The sequence below is a fragment of the Protopterus annectens genome, chromosome 13.part0, assembly GCF_019279795.1.
Source record: "Protopterus annectens isolate FY-2018-M chromosome 13.part0, PAN1.0, whole genome shotgun sequence".
NCBI classification, from domain to species: Eukaryota; Metazoa; Chordata; order Ceratodontiformes; family Protopteridae; genus Protopterus; species Protopterus annectens.
In genome coordinates this window covers 710,537,388-710,559,026 of record NC_056747.1, presented here as the reverse complement: position 1 = coordinate 710,559,026, position 21,639 = coordinate 710,537,388, and the positions used below count along the sequence as shown (strand labels likewise).

Here is a 21,639-nt window from a genome sequence, read left to right as displayed (position 1 = left end):
CTTAGGGTATTTGTGCAGAAATGACCTCTGCTTCACTACTTTTTCTCTAGCAAACTCTATCTGAGGTAACAGGAAGGAAGGGCATTCTGGGTAGAGACTTAGCTCGAGAGTTTTTTGGCTGGTGCGAGCTTGCTAAAAAGGCTGACTCTGTTCCGAACCCATCAGTAATGAATGAAAGAAGATGGAACAACACAGATGGAATGTTATTGTAAGACATAACTTCTTTTTTTCCTGCCGTGGAGTCTTCTAAGTATCTTCTGTGGGGAAGTGGGGACAATGCTTTGCTTATTTTTGCACACCCTGGTCCTCTGATGATAAATTTCTCAGACTAGGGTTCTAATGCTTTGTGGGTATGAATCTCATGGAGTCATCAAAATGAAAAGTTAAAATTTTTAAATTATATAAGCAGCTTTTTTAAAATGCTCTCCTCCTTTAGAGGCATGCATTACACTGAAATACCTCATTTTTGTTACCTTTTTCACAGACTGGAACAAGCACAAAAGGAGAATGAAATCCTCAACCTGCAGGTATCAGACTTGGAAAAGCAGCAAGACTACCTGAAAAATCTGCTGCAGCAGCAGGATGAGCAGTCATACCAAATAAGCTGGCAGCAAAATCAGTGCACTGCCATGGCTGAGAAAATAGAGGCAAGTGGAATGGCATAATTGGTATACGTGTAGTCAAGTATATGTTCAGAATTTAGTAGAGCATACATGCCTGTCTTCACAGACTACAGGTCATACAAATTTCTCTTTATACTGAAGGCAATATTTTCAAAGTCCTCTGAATTTTCAGAAGTAGATATTAAAGGTAGAAGGTATCCCTCAAAATGTAGTGTCTTAATTTATACTGGGAATACTCTGGAAACCATCCATATTCATTTTGTAACGATTGCAGTTTTTTTCCACCAGAGGGTGGAGTCTTGTTAAATAAAATAAACAGCTTTATTGATTTCTGAAGCTGACAGTGATATATAAACATACAATAGAAAGCTAGCCATAGCAAACTTTTTTTTTTCATTTTCATGCATTATATATATGTTTTTAACAATTATCATTCACTCTATAATTACAGAAACTACACAGTTCCTGCCTTCTGATAAACCTCACTCCTCTGCCTCTTCAACACTATTTTTCATTTCTGGTACTGTTACTGTATAAGGGACTTTTTAAAATTGGCCAGCTTATTACATTCCCTAAAAACATGTTCTTAATAAGCTCTCTCTGTCCCATCACACCTCCAACATTTGCTATATTTACCAGTGGAAAAATTCTCTGGTTTGCTCAAGATATATAGAATTACCTATATAAATACTATCAAGCAAAAATCCTTAACCTTCTGAACTTTGTGTGCTTGGGAGCCATATGGATGTTTTCCTATTGTTCATTTGTAAATTGCCTTTCCATTTTCGCTTCCCTGTCTTTCTAACTCTTCTGTTTGATTCTTAGTTATCATGCAATATTTGATATGACACACTAATTATTCCTTTTTTTAACAGTAACTCCTGTTCTATACTCAGTTAAAATCTGTCAGAGCTGGTGTTTCAATTAGCACTCCCCTATCTCTCTCTCTCTTGCCTATCAACCCCCGGTAGGGAACGCAGTCTCTGACCTGCATTCCAAACTCCTGCTTGACGACTTCCCACTATTTTTCCTTTCCCTCTGTAAATATTTGCTGCCAATAACTTTATTCCTTTGCTAACTTTCTCCAGTAATTCAGCTCAATTTTGCTTAGTTTCTAAACCCCTACTTGAAGCCATTTCTATTTGTAAAATATCCTTTCTATTACTGTGTTGGCTTACTTTTTTCTTATTTGTAGTTTAAATGGGTTAGTCCCCCTAGACTGTCTCTTTTCAAGGGAGACCCAAGGTGATGATGTATATTAAGCATATTTTCCTGCTACTTTATGAATAAAATATTCCATATGTTTGCTGGTATTCTCCTGAAGGACTTGCATCCAAAACCCTATGTTTTCTATTATTGTATGTGTACCTTTGTCATTGTCTTCAGTGTAAGAATTTCATAAAAGGTCTTTTAAAAAAAGAAAAAATATTTTACTCATTTTGTGTGTGTGTTTTGAGATGAATGCAAGCAAAGCAGATGCCAGGAAAATAGAATGTTAATGTCTACCCTGATTCCTTCCTGAAGACACCACTGCAGCATTCATTTCAAGATGCTTTGCAATGGTTTGTGATGGTGTGAGCCCTATCCATCCGCCACTTACTGCTTCCAACATCTTTGTACAAGTTTTTATAGAATTCCTTACAAATTCCATTAAATTCACAGATGAAATAGAGCAAGGCCATTCCTCGAGCAATTAAGAATGGTAGAAAATAGGAAAATTAGTGCATTTCAGTTAAAGAATCAGACTGCTAAGAATATCTGCTGTTGTAATGTGCTGAATTGAAGGAGTATTTGATTCACAAAAATGGTGTCTCCTTAGTTTCTTGAAATTTTTTGTCTTATAAGAAGCTGATTTTAAGGAGTACAGCAACGCTGAAAATGTGGATTATCATTTTGGCTGAAATTTACAAAATTTAAAGTTTATGGTCATTTTATATGTGGCTCAGAGCTACTGCTTTCAACCACTGTAGTACCATGCTGCTTTACTGCATGCCTTGAATGATCATCATAGGAGAAAATGACCTAAGTATTCCGTATTGCAGCACACCTTCTCACTAATTCCTTGCATTATCATAGTCTTCAGGGGCAAAAGACCAAAGCTAATTCTTAACTCCATTGTGGCCAAGATGTTTGTGATTTCAAACTCTCATGTAGTTAGTAAAGTAATCTGTATCAGTGTCCCTCAGGGCCTACCTACTGATGTAGGCCCCCCGATCCCACTCTATCATTTTGCTTGGTGTTATCAGAAGTGACTGCAGCTGTCAAGAAGACTTCCACTCAGCAGGCCAAACAGTTCATTATTCTGCCTTAGGCAGTCATTTCAGTCAAGCTTCTCCTAACTTAACCTCAGGCCTCCTCTATGATCATGGCTTCGGTTATTTCCATGTTAAGATGCATGTTTCTGTTACTTTTGCCCAGCTTAACATTTTATTGGGCATGTTTATGGTCTAACGGAGGCTGTCCAAGCTCTGCCCACCTTTGGAGAACTTTTCCCTTTTGAGGAATCTGAACTTCTTGATAGGCTTGCCTGTCCTCATGTGAACACACTGGTTGCTACTGTTGCAATTTGATCTTGGAAAATAATTTTTCTGGTGGCCTTAATACCTCTGGCAGCAGGTTCTTGGATCTTCAGACAATCACAATGGAAACAGTGTTCAGTCTTTCACAAGGACTGAGTTTTCTCTTGGGACTGGCTTGTTTCCTTCTAAATGTGATTTTTGAGTTGTTCCTGCATTAGTTAGTTTCTCCCTGTTTTATTTACTGGAATTTAAACCAAGGCAAAGGGCCCTGTGTGTGGATGGTGTACCATTAGGTTAGCTTTTACCTAAGATGGGTAGCATGAGCTTAGGTTGCTTTGGGAGGAGGAGCTAATATTTGTCAAACACTCATTTCAAGTAAATTGTATGTCTTTTACCATTCAGCTGCTTAACATCTACTTAGAAAATCAATGTGTTCGAAAGCTATTTCATTAGCCATGCGGCTACTTCCCATGCTTGCTTCAGGAATGCCTCCATTGCACATTTCCCCAGACCCGTGTCCAACAAAGTAGCACAAGTGATGGAAGGACTGGGTGAGGAAGGATAGGAATGAGCAGTGACACAAGCTCTCTCAGATCCTTGTGAAATATGTGTAGGCTTGCTGCTATAGCAACATTAAGAGCCTGGTGAGCTCCTGTCTGTAAGATGTATACCACATGGTCTAGAGGATGCATATCCATGAAAGTAAGTCTGCATCTTCCAAAGGCTGTTGTGGAGCTCTAAAGGCTTCCATGGAGTGCTGAGGTGTTGGGGTACATTCCTTTCCAACAGTATGATGCTGCACCTACATCTTTGATCTCTTCACTGGCCCCAGATGTGGGTTAAGTTGTGCTTTGGGCAGTGTAAGGCAGGTCTGATAGACATAGAACCATTGAATGCAGTAGGAGCTGAATGCAGCTGATGGTCAGCTGCAGGATGTTAGAGCAAAAGAAAGAAAGAAATAAAATATTTCCATTGCAAATATCTGTGCTGTGGCAACCTGGACATATCTATAAACCTTTGCCACGTGTTTTTCTCAAATGAAACTCCAGAAGTCATGCTTCCTTTGTACTTCCTGTACTTCAGAACTGTGCCTTCAAAGCCTTGTTCAGTGTACAGTGTGCTGTCCTGTATCTCTTTCTACCTGGTAGATTTATTGCTTGGGATTTGACCTGTTTATAAACTTCCTCAAGGAATATTGTCAGTGTCCAGATTTAACAGATATATTCTTGCTCCTGGATGTATTTATTGATTTTGTTTAACCAGGTGACTGAGTTTGTATAGGATCCATTTTAGCCACAAGCAGGTTAAGTGCTAGCAAGAAAGTACAAAAAAAAAACAGTGACAACATATTCATAACTACTATGCAATAAATTTAAATATAAATCTTAATGTATGCTGAGAAATCAGTTCCCGGCATTAGTGCAAAGGTATTTACCCTACTTCATGTACAAAGTGTATGGCATAACATAAATTCACAAGCTACAATGTTTCATTTTCATATGCATTGAAACTAATGGTGATATAGAATGGTAATGTTTAGTAGTAGATTTACTGCTCAGGATGCGATACATTTTTAGAACTCTGGGAGAATTCTCAATGTCCAGTTTATTAGATATGTCCTCACTTTATTGGTCATTCTATAAATGGAGCTTCCTTGATGAGTTCCAGATATCATTCCACTGTCCTTTGTGCTTAGTTGTCCCCTTCATCTATCCTCTGCTGTTAATTTCCTCTCTAGTTTGTGCATATGGTGCCACTATAGTTTTATAAACTGCTTGTCCTGGTAATAGTCAAGGTAGTTCATAGAAAAATACTAGGCTAGCTGCCCTTCCAGGCCAGTTTAAGCCAAGTCAGTTTCCCTCAAAGGTGTGAGGTAGGTGCCAGTGGAGTATGCTCAGAAGGGATCTAAACCTTAACTGTCTGACATCATTGGAGAGCAGTGTTTGTACTGCAATGTCTTCCTGGATTGCCAGGCTCCACATTCTGTCATGGAGAGTAAACCCAGACACTTTATGGAAATAATCTAATTTCTTCTGCTTATAGATGAGAATCAAACCTTGTATCAGTGAGGTAACCACCTTAACCATTATAAGAACCCTTAAAACTAAAGGTCACAATCAAACCGTGTTACCTTGTATCTGTGACGTAAGGACCTAAATCATTATTCCAACCTCTCTCCCTGCAAATTGAGCAGGGTAGATGAGACTTCCATATCTGCAGCTAACATCTACAGTTTATCTAAGGGGATTCTCAGGCAGGCTGAAAGAACATGCCTCTCCGTGATGTCTAGGGTCTGCCTTCAGGCCTCTTACCTGCCAGAGATGCCAATGGGTCATGCTCAGAAGTGACCACCGCTACTGTTTGTCATCTTCATTGAAGAGCAGTGTTTGTACTGCAAGGTCCTCCTGGATTGCCAGTCTCCTCATTTTGTCATGAAGAGTAAATACTTTATTAAGGAATCTAATTTCCTCTGCCTGTACATGCTATCTTTTTAGTCCTTACCCATAGTTTGTGACTATGGGTAAGGATGGGGATGTAGATTGACCAGTAAATTGAGAGCTTCATGCTATGACTCTGCTCTTTGTTCTTCAGTATAGTCTAATCCAGTACCTGCATTGCTGCTGCTGCAGCAACCTCCTGATTCCCATTTACATTTTCTCAAGAGCAAGAACCCCAAAATGCTTAATTTCTCAATTGATTAGCTGCTTATTTGGTTTCTTCTGTAACTCCAAAGTAAGGTACTTCATGGAATTCACCACAGCTGCTATTACCAACAGCAGTGGCTTCTGCCTTTTTTAGAGGCTCCCATAACACTGCTGCTTTATCCATGGTTCACTTGTTTACCAACCATAAATTTATATGTAAATTTTTCAAGCTCGATACGGTTCTGCAGTGGCATTTGTCCAGTGGATGTTTGCTAGAGCCTCTACCTGATTGTGTGTACAGTGACATAGCAAAGTACAGTTTGAGGTACTCCCCAGAGCAGCTGATTGCTGATGTAGCCCTCTTTTCCTCTTACACTTCCTTTCCTTAATTATTTTTGTTCTACGTAGGTAGCATTTTTCTCTGTTGAAGAGAATGTTTAGTACTGTTGTATTCTGGTCTTAAGCCAGTGCTACCTACCAGGATAGTCTAATAGAGATCCATCTTTTACCAGGAAAAGATCTAATTACAGAATCACTAATAATATGCATAATGGCTGATTTCTGAGAGAGTGGCTCAGCTCAAGGTCCCAGATTACATTTAGACATCCAGTCTTGGTCTTTTTGGGTTTTCATGTTGTGTATATGTTGTGGATATTGTGTGCGCGCCCCTATTTCCTTTCACAAAATATGCTGTCTGATTGACTTTTCCATGCTTTCTGTATTTACTACATTTGCACTTTTCATTCTCACATTGGTCAGATTTGTTGCTGAAAATGGCCTGAGAAGGGGCAGTTCAGATTCTTGGCAAATAAGAATAGTGAGTGTAATTTTATAGTCTCTTGTATCATCTGGCATGACTGAATAATGGTAGAGCATTCTGCCTAGAACGGACTCTAATTGTAGTAACCCTTCTTTTTGCTGCATACCTTTTTCTGTCCTCTGAGTTGAAATGAAAGCCATGGATAGAGTTTAAATCATGCTTTTATATACTTCAGCAATTTGCCAGAAATCACACATTTTATGAGGCGGAAAACAGCATTTTTTTTATTTACATATGGACATCTCTCACCCAGGAGCGGCCTTAGGTCAAGTGGTACCCTAGGCAAAAGGATTCCATGGTGCCCCCCACCACATCACCCGCTGCCCCCATCCTGGTCTACCTACACCAAATAAATACTGGAAAAGTGCCCTTAGTAGAGTGGCGCCCTAGGCGGCCGCCTAGTTGGCCTATGCCTAAGGCCGGCTATGCTCTCACCCAAAATTAGTCAAATCAATGCCAATTCACCATCTCTTTCTCAACACATATTGCTGTGATTGGGAAGAGAAGGTAATGGCCACAGTAGTAATACTCTAGTCTGTTCACTGCTATTCCCAAGCCCATCCCCAGCCACAGTAACAAATGATTATAAAAATGCATAGAACATTTCTGCACATAGCTCACAACCTTCTGTCTCCAAATTATAGAAAGCTGCCACTTGTAAGAGAGCAATTGGGTAAAGGTGCAATACTTTAGATAACTTCTGCTGAGACTCTCCCTGCATATTTAAAATTCAGAAGGATATACCCCATTCAAAAGCATGACCCAGAACACCCCTCACCCAATTCAAGCAGGCTTCTTTCTCCCAGAGATCAAATGCAGGTAGCTGCATTCATCATCTTTCTGCAGAACCAGAGCAGAAGCAAACAAGTTTTTTGTTTGTAAAACTAAACTATAGTATTTGCATGAGACCATGTAATCTGTGGTTACAAATTAATGGATCTCCTTCTGTTTTTTTGAATCTGTACTTCATTCATTTAAAACAAACACATTGCTTTATCCATTTTTTTTAAGCTGTGCTTCTTGGCAGTTTTTCTTTGTAATACATCTGTAATACCTCCCCTATTGCAGCGCAGGTGACTGAACAAAGTATCACAGCCTGCAAGTCCTATGTGAAACAGGCACTATTATTAAAAAAAAAAAAAAGGCAGAAGTGAAATACCTCTGTTCCCAGCTCATTAACTGGCAGGAAGGGTCATTCCCCTCCAGAAGGGAAGAACATCAGCCAACCCAAGGAACTACAGACCCAGCAGTCTAATAAGCCTAATATGCAAGGCCACGTAACAAAATTATCATCAAAATGATAAACAAGGGCATTGGCAACCTACAGACACTTGAATCCATCCCAATTAGGCTTTAAGTGAAAGATTATGCCTACTTAACTGAACAAACTTCTTTGATAGAATCACCAAGGCAATGGATGAGGTTAAAACAATACATACTGCTTATCTTGACCTAACCAAGGCATTCAGTACAACACCCCACTCAGGCATCCTTGACCACCTGTCTGAGCTAGGCATAGATTCCTACATAACCCACTGGATTGCCAGCTGTTTCATAGATGGGACCCAAGAAGTCAGGATCAGTGAGACCACCTCCACCAACAGGCCTGTCACCACCAGATTACCCAAGGTTCTGTGCTGGGCCTGCTTATGTTTAGCATCTACTTCTCAGAAGTCAAGGCAGCATTCAAGGCCTTTGTCTCACCAAGTTCATAGACCGTAATTTGGGAGCCATGTTAGATTTCCCCCAGACACCATTTTGCAAGAGGGCTTAACATAGACAAATGACTTGTGCCAAACCCATGGCCTAAAGCTCAATGCCAAAAAATGCATTATAATGCCCTTTGGGAAATGGTCAACCTAGGTTTACTCCATTGATGAAACACATCTGGGAACATATGTAGACAGCAAGTCTGGCCTTTGACCAACACATAGCTAACTAAGATGGTAGGAAATTAATTTTATGTTGCCCAACTTTATAGGTAAGTATATGGCATTCAGGTTCAGTGACATTATAGTACCATTCTATTCCACCCTTATCAGACCTATCATTGAATACAATATCCCCTTTTGGCATGTACCCAACCAGACACATTTAACAGTTGGAACGCCCGTCAACAGTTTTGCACCAGGAGAATTCAGGGCATAAGTAGCTTGTCCTACATGAATTGCCTAAAGTCTCTGCATCTGTATTCATTCTCCTACAAGCTGCTGAGAGGATATCTTTGTCTGTAGTAGAGGTCTTCCTCAGACCCAGCCCTGATGGATCTGTTGCACGTATGCAAAACAAACAGTACCAGAAGCGTGTGACATAAACAGAACATGCTAGAAATACAGATAGTGTCCGAAAAGAACCCCACACTCTGGAATAGGCTCAGATCTCATTCCCTTCCCATTGAATGAGAAATCATAATTTATTTCCTGGTCTGGACCCCATGTCCCTTATGGATAGAAACAGTCTATAAGAAAAGTGTTATCCTAAATAACACCCACCTGCCCTTAGAAATCCTTGGGTAAATCCTTAGTTATCTCCCTACTAACATGTTTTGATGCAGTATAGTAGAAAGGGAGTCTGACCAAGCTAAATGCTAGAGTATATTAACCCGAGTCTGAGATATTTACAGTACTATGTGCCCTTTAGGTGTTTCACTATTCTTTTTTTAAGTTTATATTTGGTTAACTTTAAGTTGAGATGGCAGGCTATTCCATATGACTGAAATGCTGATGTATTCTGTTTTGTATGTCCTAGTTTCTAGAGTACGAGAACCAGCTGCACCTTGAACACTTGGCTGACATGGAATCCAAGATGAAAACAAACTTGTACTCCTTGCGAGAACGTAATGTGCAGTGTGAAGAGCTAAAGAAACAAGCCTCCCAATTACAGTAAGAAAGAAATTCTTAAACGTCTTCTGTATGTGTAGTACCCAAAACAGATGTTTGAACTCTTCACTGCTGCAGTCACTGCACACACCATCCTCCTTGTTCTACATAGTTGGTGTGGGGCCCATCCTTTATTATTGAGGTTATTGCTGTTATGGTTAGTTTTTTCCCACTAGTTGCAATAGTTGTAGCTCAGGATGAGTTCCCTTTTTTTGTTTTGTTGCAAGAAAGTCCTGAAGACTTGTAGTATTTTATTTATTTATTTTATTTTTTATTTTACATTTGTTGACCGGGCTAGTCCAACTGGATCATTGTCCATTTTCAGTGGAGGCCCGGGGAGAAAAGCTCCACAGATTAAAGCATGTTTATAGAAATACAATGATATAGGCAAAGAGCAATAATACAAGGAAATTAGTTCAGGTCAGGTGATGCTATTCTAATAACAAATAGATAATACTAACTATGTAATACAAATTATGTAATTAAAACATGAAAATAAAAATAATGTTATTTTTTTGTAGTAACAGTAGAATCATAATGTTATTTATGATTTGAGAGAGAGATTGAGTGTTAAATAAAATGCAAATATAGTTGAAAGATGAAAGTAGGTTAGTCTGGATTGATACAAGAGCAGAGCCAGAAGTTATTCAGATGAAAGAAAGGAAAAGTGGCTAGAGAGGAGATATGTAGGGAAGGTTATTCCATATTTTGCCAACTGAGTTGTTGTTTTAAATTATTATAGGAGACAGGAGGTTGCTAAGAGCAGGTGTTTTTGAGGGTTGATATAAAATTTTATGTGCTATTAAGAGTTGTTGATAGATAATCTTGTTAGGAAGTTCCAGCCAGTGTAGAAGTTTTAAGTTTAAGCAGTGGTGAGTTCTATATTGAGATGGTGGCAGCAAAAAAACTATGTTGTGGTAGGATGTAGACAGTTTCCTAAGGTTACCTTTAGATAGATTAGTGTAGATCGAGGATGCATACAGAAAGGGTAGAGATAAGATGTGATTGTAAGGGTTTTATTCTGTATAGTGAACCAATCTTTTATTAACTGTTTTATTGTGTTATTAATGTGGTGGTCAAAGCTAAGATTATTATCAATAGTAACACCAAGCAGTTTTGTAGTGAGAGTTATCACTTGCAGTGATAGTAAAATGTAGTTGGGTAGATTTGTGTGTAGCTTAAAAAGTAATAGTTTTGTTTTCTGGGGTTAAGGAGAAGACATCTTTTAGAGAACCATTGTTCAACGGTTGAAAAGGTTGCTTGTGTAAGGGATTGGAGTTCTGGTTGAGAGGAGGCTGTACAGATTAGTGGAGTCATCTGCATATTGTATGCAGGTAGTGTTTTGGATAGATGATTGGAGATCATTAATAAAGATGGAGAATAAAAGTGGGCCTAGTATAGATCCCTAATGAGATAGGTAATAGAGTAGATAGAGAATTTTTCCAGAGTACTGCTTGATGTCGATCTTCTAGATATGATGAGAACCAGGTTAAAGAAGAGTCATCCAAGGCAAGGGATTTCAGTATGTGGAGAAGTGTATGGTTTACCATGACAGGTCTAGAAATAGAGAAGAGGTTAGTTTGTTGTTATTACGGTTACAGTTGATGGTATTGGTGAAAGAGAGTAGTGCAGTGGTAGTACTATGTGAAGGCCTAAATCCATGTTTGGTGTCAGCTAGTAGGTTGTTAAGGAGGAGATGGTTTAGTAGTTGTTTATGTATACATTTTTCCATAATTTTTGCTAGAGGAGATAACAGAAAGTTAGAAAGGTCAGTAGATTTGCCTCCTTTGTGTAAGGGTATGATGTGTGATATTTTCCAAATTGCTGATGGATCTGTTTATTAGAATAGAGACAGGATAGGCAATAGCTTTAGCTGCTACTTGCAGGAATTCAGCAGGAAGCTTGTCTGTCTGCTGAGGGGTAGTGGGTTTAAGTTTGTGTAATAGAGATTGTATATAAGAGGTGGGTATGGGTTGTAGTTGAAGGAGAGGAAGAGAGTCATTGAAGCTACTTAAGAGCAGTTGAGAGGTATCAGGAGATAGGTGGTTAGCAAGACTTTGTATGGATGAAGTAAAGAAAGTATTGAAATTATTGGCTATTAAAGTGGGATCTTCGGGTCTAAGTCCTGGGGATTGGGTGTGACTAATTTGCCTGGGGTAATTAGATTGTTAATAGTAGACCAGAATTTTTGGTTCTTTATTGGTGGATTGTTGTAGTTCAAAGTAAAATTCTTTTTATCTGTTATGATAGCTTTTTGGTACTGTTTCTGAGCTCTCTAAAGGTTTGATGATCTGTTGGGTTTCTAGAGGAACGCCATTTATTCCAAGATTTATTTCTGAGAATAATTTTATGCTTAGTATTGGAGGTTAGCCAGGGTGCTGTCTTAGTCTTTGTTCTAATAGCATGTTGATTTAGGATTGCAAGGAATGCTGAATTGAAGTATTCAACGGCTTTAAGTGTGAGGTGTTTTTAGAGGGGTCCAGTTATATTGTGAAAGTTCTGTTTGAAACTGTTCAGGAATAAAATTTTTTTTGGAGTATAGTGTTTTGTGAGTGGTAGGAAAGTTTAGGTTAGTTTTGGCTCTGACTACGTAAATGAGGGAGTGATCGCTAATGTCGTCAGGAAGGATGCCAGTTTGGTAGTTTTGTAGGGGGGAGTTAGTAAGGATCCAGTCCAAGGTGGTTTCTTTTTTCAGTAACTCTGGCTGTTTTTATAATTCCACTCCAAAAGGGATTAGCTTATAGGCAGTCATAGTGACTGTATGTGTGGGGATAGAGCTCTGGAAATCGAAGTGTCGTATGCTTGGCAGGATACATCCTGTAGGCTACTTCAGCAGTGAAGAATTTGAGCATCTATTGTTATGGGTAAGTGCAACTTGGATAACTGTACTTTTTTATTTAGAGAATTGTTTGGGGATGTGTAGGATTTACTTGCATTTTTTTTTTTGGGTGGTGGGGTTCAAGAAGAGAGGAGAGGTAGAAAGCCAAGCTTCAATAAATGTAAAGCATTCTTCGCTTAATTTTTTAGTTAATGTAGGTGTTTTGCTGTGTAGATGAGCATAGTCATTAGCATATTGGACAATAGTGGCATGCTTCCTGGGTGTAAGATCATTTATGAATATGTTGAATAGTAGAAATCCAAAAATGGATCCCTGATGGACTCCAACTGAAATGGGGGATGAAGGAGAGCAGACTGACATTTAACCACATGTAATCTATTATTGGGGTAGTTTTTAAACCAGTAAGTTGATGGGATATCAAGTTCTAGGAAGGCCAGTGTCAAATGCTTTGACAGATATAGAGATGCAGAGCAGTGTGAGGTTTTCTCTTTCTGTTCTGGTTTATATTAGGGATGAAGCTGAGTCATTTGAAGTAAAAGGGGAGTTAGAATCCAGTCAATGGCGGAATACTGAGCAGCATTTTTATTCTATCTGGTAGGAGTGTAGATGAGCTGACTAAGGCTTAACTGAATTTTGGACATTTCTCAGGAAAAACAGTAGTTCTGTTTCTCATGAAAAAATATATAATTGTATCAACAATTATAAATCTATGCAGTTCTTCTAGCTCTAAAATCCTGCAGCAAGTAAATGGATTTATACTGCAGAGGGGAAAACGTAAAGAAGTTGTGTTCTTACATTTCAGTGAAGAAAGGTTTGCAAGGATTTCAAGATACATAATGAAGTACTTTTATGAAATTATGTAGGACGGGAGATTTCAGTATTGTGGAACTTTGTAAAGAGTTCAAGAGATATAATGAAGTAAGTTAGAAAATTATCCAGGGGGAGGGGATAGTAGTGGTGTGTAGGAGGATAGTGGTGATAGCATAAAACAGAGAACATGGTATAGGATTAGTTATGTTTAGGCTGCCTCTTCCAAACTGGTTTATCTAGAAGGTTTCTAGCATATGTATATAGGGGATGCATAAGGGGGATAGAGTTGGTGGATGGGGGCATTTAGAAAAAGAGAAAGGTGAGGAGTGTTGATTGAGGGGGAAGAAGGGCTATATTGATTCAAGTGCAAGAAGGATATTTGTTAGAGGTGTAATGATTCAAGTAGAGGAGGGCAAAAATTAGTGATAAGCAACTTTTATGTTGTAGAAGTGGAGGCCAATTAGTTTGGTTTGGGAGCTTATCTGTGGAAGAGGTTATAGAAGTATTTTGGATCTGATGTGATGGTCCTAGGTTTGATTGAATATCTCCAAACAGAATTAATTTCCAATGAGAATAAAAATGGGGGAAACTTATTCTGAATTTTAGGATTAAGAATTAATTTGTGTAGTATAACGTTTATACCTAGGTGTGTTAATAAGTGTATGACTGTAGTGTTAAACAGATTTGCAGCTACAGGAAAATAAACTCTAGTATCATTTTTTCCCAGGAGATGGTAGATAGCTCTAGGTTGGTAGTGTGATGCAAGCTTCTTTAATGGCCATAGAGGTAAGAGCAGAACATTGTCAGTCAGGATGGAAAGAGAAGGAAAAAAAGAAAATGTGATTGTAGTTTAGGTTTATGGGAGGTATGTGACTAGATAATTGTAGGTTGAGTGGTAGTGGTAGGTAGATCCGAGTAAATTATGAAGTATATGGGTGGTGGTGCTGCGGTAGCATTGTCACCTCACAGTAAGATACTGTCCGGTTCGATTCTCAGCTAGAGCGTCTTCTGTGTGAAGACATGCGCCCATGTGCGTCAGGCCTGGCAAGCCGGTATGTAAAAATTAACTGCCAATCATTAGCGGACCGGAATTCCACTGTGGCGACCCCTAACCAGGAAAAGCTAAAGACTCAAACAAACATTAGAGATGTTAGTTGAGTCCTTAGAGTGCATTAGGTGGCATGTTTTTAGCGAAAAAATGGATAGTAGATTGTGTGGTTTATGTAAGACAGTGATAGAGCAAAAGTTCCAGTTTTAGAAGGATTGGGGAGGGAATTGGTATAATGACGGTGGTAGAAGTAATATGTTGGAGTACACAGAAGCATTTTGGTTTAGTTGTGGAGATTAGGAGCTAGGTAAGAGTGAGGTGATGTGTAGTGATTGGAAGTTGCAATGGCTGTTGCAGACAGTTTTAAATCTAGTGGGGGTGGGAATTGGTGGGAAGTAGAGTATGTTGAGCCCAAACATAGTAAGGGTGAAGAGAAGTGGGGGTTACAGCCAAGAAGCTTGGGGCTTCTTGTTAACTGAAGTAATCTGCCAGTGGAGACAAACTGTAAGTACAAAAAACTGTACAGTTTACACAAGTTATAGCAGCTATTGGATGGAATAAGGCTGGGTATAAGCAATTATGTCAGGAAAGAGCTAGTTTTTTTTTTTTACCAACATCAAAACTTGCTAAAAAGCCCTTATTTTGTGGGAAGACATGCTATAAATTATGTGGATAGTTTTACAGCGAATATGCTTGTGTTCATAGCATTTTTTAGAGAGCTGCTTAGTGTTACAAGCAAGAATAAGGAAGCAAAATAAGTCACTCAACATCCAGCCACAAGTTAATCCACACCGTCCATCTCCAAGCTATAGAAACAGTGCCATCACATATGCAGGATTCTAAGATAAACTAGTCACTGCCTTTAATACATGGATGCACTGGTTTGGTATTTTGCCTGTTGATGGAATCTGTGTTACTTGTGAGAGTCAGGTAAATTCTGTGATTCCAAGTAGAGCAGTGGCACTGAAAACAGAAAAGCAGGATATCGTGATTTTTAGCACTAATGTGTTACAATTAGAGAATAACAAATGTAACTAAAAAATAATGGAAAACGTATTTTGTAGTACATGCTACAAGGAAAGAAATGTATTTTAGTTGAGGGCACTTAATGAGGGCAGGAAAAAGAACACTAGACTTTTTAAGTGTAATGGGGAGTGTAAATATGTGCTGCTGTCCCCCCCCCCACTCTCTTTCTTGCTTAGTGTTAAGAAATGTAGGCAATGCAGTGGAAAAAGCCTGGTTAAAGGAGCATGTCAAAAGAAAAATTAATGTTCTTTTCTAATTCTTGCTTGGGGAAATGACTGGATTAAGGACCTTAGATTGATTTAGTAACAAGTTTTAATAGTAAGCAAGTACATGAAAAAGAATATTGAATATTATGAGGCTTTTTTCTAGCAAAAACATGAATACTAAGTAGCAATTCTGTGGCTGGTCTTTGTTTCCATGGAAACAATCTGATAGAGAAACTGGCTGCCTGTTTCTAGTGTCTCCATGGAGACAATCTGATAGAGAAACTTGGCTACAGGGGTGGTAGAAAGTGATTGATTGGCTGAAGGGAAAAAAACTGAAGAGAAATTGGTTAGGACATAATGTTCTCTAAAAGCATTCAGGGGTTTTCCCAGCTAGGAGAGCTATAAAGAAAAGACAAAAGAGATTAGCACTTAGTAGACGCCCAGGCTGCACCATGCATCTTAGCACATTTAACCTTTATTTTAGGTTAATTTAGTCTGTGTGGCTGTCTGTTTGGGACTTTTGTTCCTATTTGGAGGGTAAAATTTCAGCATTTGAAGATGTACATAGTTTTGTGTTAGTATTAAGTGAATAGGGTTTAGGTGGGGTATTGGGGGTGTTTTGAGATCTTTCAATAAAATAATGTTTTGTAAGATGTGACATAGGCTCAAATGGATATGACAAGAAGCAACTGTATAAAAGTTCAACCTTAATATAAAAGGTGTTGTAAAAGGTGGGAATAATAACTTTAATGCAGTGATGCTTTCCGTAGTGTCTTTAAATTTAAGTGGTCACAAAGATAAATAGAAAGATTAGTGAACTATGTTAAAAAATGTAGAGTACAAATAGCTATGTTACAGGAGACACACTTAGAACTGAGCATGTGAATTTGATAAAGAAAGGTTTTCAGGATGGTTATTCAGCAGAATTTAGGGTAACCATGATGGTGCATCTGTTAGCATTGTCGCCTCACAGTGGTTCATTTCTAGGCTGGGATGCCTTCTGTGTGGAGTCTGCATGTCCTCCCTACGGTCATGTGGGTTTCCTCCTGGTTCTCCAGTTTCCTTCCACATTCCAAAGACATGCAGTAGGTGGATACGACACTCTAGATTGGCTGTAGGTGAGTGTGTGTGTGCGATTGAGTGGTGCGAATGAACTACTGCGGCAAGGCTAGCCACCTGGCGGTGTAAACCTTGACTCAAGATTGTCACTGTGGAAGTGACACCCCAACCCCATGTGCAAAAGGAAAAAAAAGTTATGGATGGATTCAGCAGAATACCTGGGACAAAGGAAAAGAGGAGTACTTATATTAATTGCACGAGGAGCTCCAATAGTTACAGAAGAGGATAAAAAAGATAATGGCAGATTTGTAGTGCTAAGGGGCTATTTGCAACGGAGGAGGATTGCACTGACATGTACTTATATTCCACCTAAAACTGCTATAATGGAGCTTAAGAAAATTCTGTGAGAAATCAGTTTTCAGCAAGGAATATTCCTTATAGGTGCTGACGGGAATGTGATTTGCAACAGTGAAGATGTATCTGGAGGGGCCAGAAGGGAAAGTATAACAAAGGAGGGTAATTTTTGAAGGAATTTATGAAAATATTTGTCATGGAAGATGTGAATACAGTAATAGGAGTTTGGAGTGAATTTGCATATTATTCCCCAAGATATAAAAATTGGGCAAGGCTAGACATAATTTACATTCCACAGGAGCATGTGCATTTAATTGATGGTCTTGGTATGCACCCAATAACTATTTCCAATCGTATGACAATAACTAAAATAAAAACACAGGGTAATGAAATAAAGATGAGCACTGATGCTTTTCCCACCTATCTGTGGAAGATAGAGGAATTTTAAGGAATATGTAGTGGAGATTAATTCAGCAGCTATTAGGTTTCCAAATTTCTTCTGAAAAATATAAAAAAAAAAATTATAAAATTAAGGTGGTGGTTAAAGATAGGGTGGAAATGGAGCTATGGTTAAGAAGAAACAAGAATTATTTAGAGGGGCTGACAAGTGTTAAAGTATTGCAGAACTGGGGAGAATCTCACAGAACCAAGAGGAAGATCAACTGCAGAATGCTAAGCAGAGAATAAGGGATTACCTCAGTAATATGCTCGAGTTTAGAAAGATTGCTGTTAAGCAAATATTTTTTGATAGTAGTAGAGCATAAAAATGTTTAGCACAATTGCTCAGGCAACAGAAAGAAAGGGCTGTCACCAAGTTTAGGGAGCGTATAACAAAGAAGTTAATGAGATACTGTAGAGGTATTACAAATATTTAGGAAATTCTATAAAAGTTTGTATAAAGCAGATAAATATGGAAATCAAGAAAAGACAAGATGGAAATGTTTATGGAAAAATTAAGCCAAGGTTAGTGGTAGATGAGGCTCAATTACTAGCGGGTAGGACAGAAGGAGATGAGATAAAAATTGTGATATATATATATATATATATATATATATATATATATATATATATATATATATATATATATATATATATATATATCTAACCAATCTGTAGGAAAGTCCCCAGGAATAGATGGCATTCCTGTGGAAGTTAGGAGGGAAAAAAAACCTGATAAAGATCTGGAAGCTTTTGTTTCAGTATTTTAAGAGAAATACCAACATCCTGAAAGAAAGCAGTGGTAGCTGTAATACCTAAAGGGGGTAAAGAGCCATAACACCCACCTTCATACAGGTCATTTCAATACTAAACTGTGATTACAAAGTGTTCAGTCAGTGATTGCTAAAAGTATATAAAACACAAAATTCCACCAGCAGACAAAACCACACTAGTAGCCAGAAATCAAAACAAAGTGCAGAGAAAAGTGCCAGTGTGGAAACACAGCAGTCACAGTTCTAAATATCCACAGATAAAATAGGCAGCAAACAGCAGGTAAAATAAATCCAAGTATGGAAACAACAGGTCACAATTTAAAATTTCCAAAGGTAAAGTAGGCAGCAAATAACAGGCAGCAGATAAAATAAGTCCAAGTTTAATGCATATACGAACTGGTAAGCGCTTTCGCTATGGAATCATAGGTTCTTCAGACCCTAATGAAACAAAATCTTTACTAAACATTTCTATAATACAGTCATAATATACAGACCAATCAAAAGCTAAAACTAATGAAACAAATGGTTAACTCACTAAAAAAGTGAACCCATCAAAAGGAACTAAACATTACATCTGATGTCAGTCTTCATTCATTCATGACGGTTGAGTTTTGGTTCCATTCTCAGAACCAACTCTGCCGATATAATAAGCTTGCTCCAGCCAAAAACACTTGAGCTAAGATTACCCATAGTACCTCTCTTCCCTTCTCTTCAGACCTCATTTGCAGCGTAGGGTTTAAAGACGCATCAGGCCTGCTCTCCAGCTAAGTGCTGATATTTTTTTAGCTGTTTCGCTAATTTTTTCTATCTTAAACCTTGTTATTTCTAGTAGTTTTTCATATACACTATGAAACTAGTGTGAGAGTGCTGTTATCCCTTATTACCCTTTTCGGTATTTCCCTTTTTACTGTAGTTGATATTGGCTTTCCTCTTTCTCCTTACCTCTGGTAATTACCTAATACCATCACTGGTATTCTTCCCCTTTTTCTTTTCTACCCTTCTGGGTATTTCTACATTACCATTAATATTAAAAAAAAAGAAAAAAATCTTCCGCTTGTTTGCTATCCTCTCTATTACTGTGTGTCTCTTTTGACCACGTGAAAAACTTTAGTCTAATTTTTTTTTTCCCCGACACGGCTGATAAAAGGTACCACAGATTTTAAACCGTGTGATAAATGTGGCAGGAAGATGACCAACTCCCCATGTGCATCTTTCTTGCATATATTGTCTAGGAGTACCACATCTACAAGTCCAAAACCCCTTTTTCAGAGGCTTTGAGGCTGAGGTATCAAAACATCCTAAGAAACTAAGAGGAGGAGCCATTCGGTCCCAACGTCTCCTCATTCACAGGAACCGCGAACTTCTAAAGGCCAGGTTCATACTGAACCGAAGATTAAACCTAAATTGGCGCAGACATCTGTCTCGGCACTGGAGCCTAAGACCCCCCTCCGTGGTGCCATCCTTGACTATGAAACCGACTACTACAGTTGCCACGGTATCAACCACTTCTGTGGTATGTAGACCCTCTTAGCACCAACAATAGCTTCCCTATTGAAATTGGTCACTTCCCCTCCATCACAACCTTGTGGTCATTTGACCACAGTTCCAAAGGTCAAAATCCTAGCTAGGACTCTCTATTCCCTGTCTATTGACCCCTTTGTTGGACAACTCTATCCCTTTATTGATCGACCAGAATCTCCATTGGGGATATCCATTTGTTTCACCAGGGACCTTTCAAAGCTTGATACAGTGAGACTTGTGGATAAGCTCTTAGTGGCCAGAGGAATTCCAACCCCACCTTGGACCTCCCTCCCACCCGGAGTCGAGGTCTTTTCTCCACATACTCCAACTTCTCTTCCTCCTTCAACCTCTCCACAGGATTTGGATCCAATTGATGCAGATGTCCATCCCAATACCAGCTTCTTCGGTAATGTTGGTGGATCTCACCGTGGTTCTGGAACCTGTTGTGTGGACTTCGTCTCATTCTGAGCCGACCCACCCTCAGGATCGTGACTAGGCTGCTGACACCGGAATCCCTAGTACTGCACCGACCCCCCCCCCCCCAATGGCACCATCTACGGTTCTGGTTGTTTTGACAGCTTTGGGTCCTCTCGTGGCTCCTTCTTTGTAGGTGGGCTCTTTGGAGTGGGGTGTGACCCCAGTTCCAAGGTTCTTTCTCTGTTCCGGGCTCCCATCCCTCTTCAGGCAGGCTTGCCTTCCAGATTATGGAGAGAGCACTCGCCTCAGCAGGCTCACAGTTGGCACCCTCGGTGATAGAATGTCATATATGTGTCCTCTGGCTCGTAGCTATCAGTCTGCTACACTGGGGCAATGGGCACAGGAGCAGCAAGATACCCTACCACAGGGTACCCTCTCTCTGGAGTCCTCTTCAGACCTCCCCCCTGATGAGCCACCCCATAAGAGATCATGCAAGAGGAAGCATGTTGATTCACCAGAAGAATCTCTCACCGAAGATGTGGATTACGATGAAGGAGAAGGGTCCTCACAGTCGCTCCCTGAAAATGTCTCCTTTGGAGACATACTAGAAATCGTAAAGCAGAGGGGTGACTGGAAGCCCACCGACCCTTCCTCTGAGGAATGTCTTCTTGCAGGCTTTCCGTCCCCGACCCTGTACTTCCTGGGTGAACCTACCTGCAGATGAGTTAGTCAAGCTCATTGTGCAGCGTGCTTGGAAGGCCCCTGACACTGTTGAGCCAATCCCTGCAGACCTAACAAAATACCCCCCCCCCCCCCAAGAGGATCAACCCACTGCTCCAAGGGTTTGGCAGTAGATGCTATGGTGGGTGGTGGTGGCCATGAATAAGTAAATTGCAGAGGAGAGTCCTACTGTCCATCCTCCAGAGTCTCTCAGACGTTGGACAGATTAGGGAAGCGGGTTTATGCTTCAGCAACCTTTGCCATGCAGTCGTTTAATTTGGCACATTTTACCTGTCTTCAAAGAGACCTGATCATTGAACTCTCGGGAACCTTAGCAGGAGTAGTGTCTGAGGTGCGCGACAAGGTTGCTTCCCTGTTTGCCACCCTAGAATCTGTCTCTAACTTGTCCATGCAGTTTATTGCACAGACACCCAAAGGGGGCGGCCAGAGCAGTGGGTGCAGGCATTGTCATGAGACATCACGCCTGGATGCACTTGTGCGACTTAGCGGACCCTTTCAAGTCTTCCTTCATCAACACTTCTGTTGATGCTTCTTCTCTGTTTGGCCCAAAAGTTAGACACATTAGCCAGGTGTGAGAAGGACAAAGACCCTGTCTGCTGTGGGCGTGCATTTTTCCACTCCTCAATGATGCTATACCAGGAATCGGAGAAGTGGAAAGATGTGGTTCAAGAAGTCCAAAGGACTTTTTCGTGACACACGTGGTGAGTCCCCCCCCCCCCCCCCGGGGCAGAGGGGGAAACTCGTAAGGAAGACGCCCCTCCCATGGCAGAGGGGGCCTGCGTAAACAGGGCTCCAGGGATTCCTTCTCTGGGCAGCCCTATCAGCACTCATGAAGAGCGGCCCCATTGCTTGCCTCTGGAACAGTTGGGAGACAATTTTCTCTGCATCACTTACCCTGGCATTAAGTAACAGCAGATTCCT

At 39.8% G+C, this 21,639-nt stretch overlaps 1 protein-coding gene across 1 annotated transcript in view; it reads left to right on the top strand.

Moving 5' to 3' along the window:
* The window catches only part of SPAG5 (sperm associated antigen 5), a 958,852-nt gene that overhangs the window by 66,642 nt on the left and 870,571 nt on the right, over positions 1-21,639 (top strand). The window contains exons 2-3 of the mRNA XM_044054398.1: positions 485-647; positions 9,356-9,489. Coding sequence (XP_043910333.1) covers positions 485-647; positions 9,356-9,489 — 297 coding nt within the window. The remainder of the gene's footprint in view (positions 1-484; positions 648-9,355; positions 9,490-21,639) is intronic.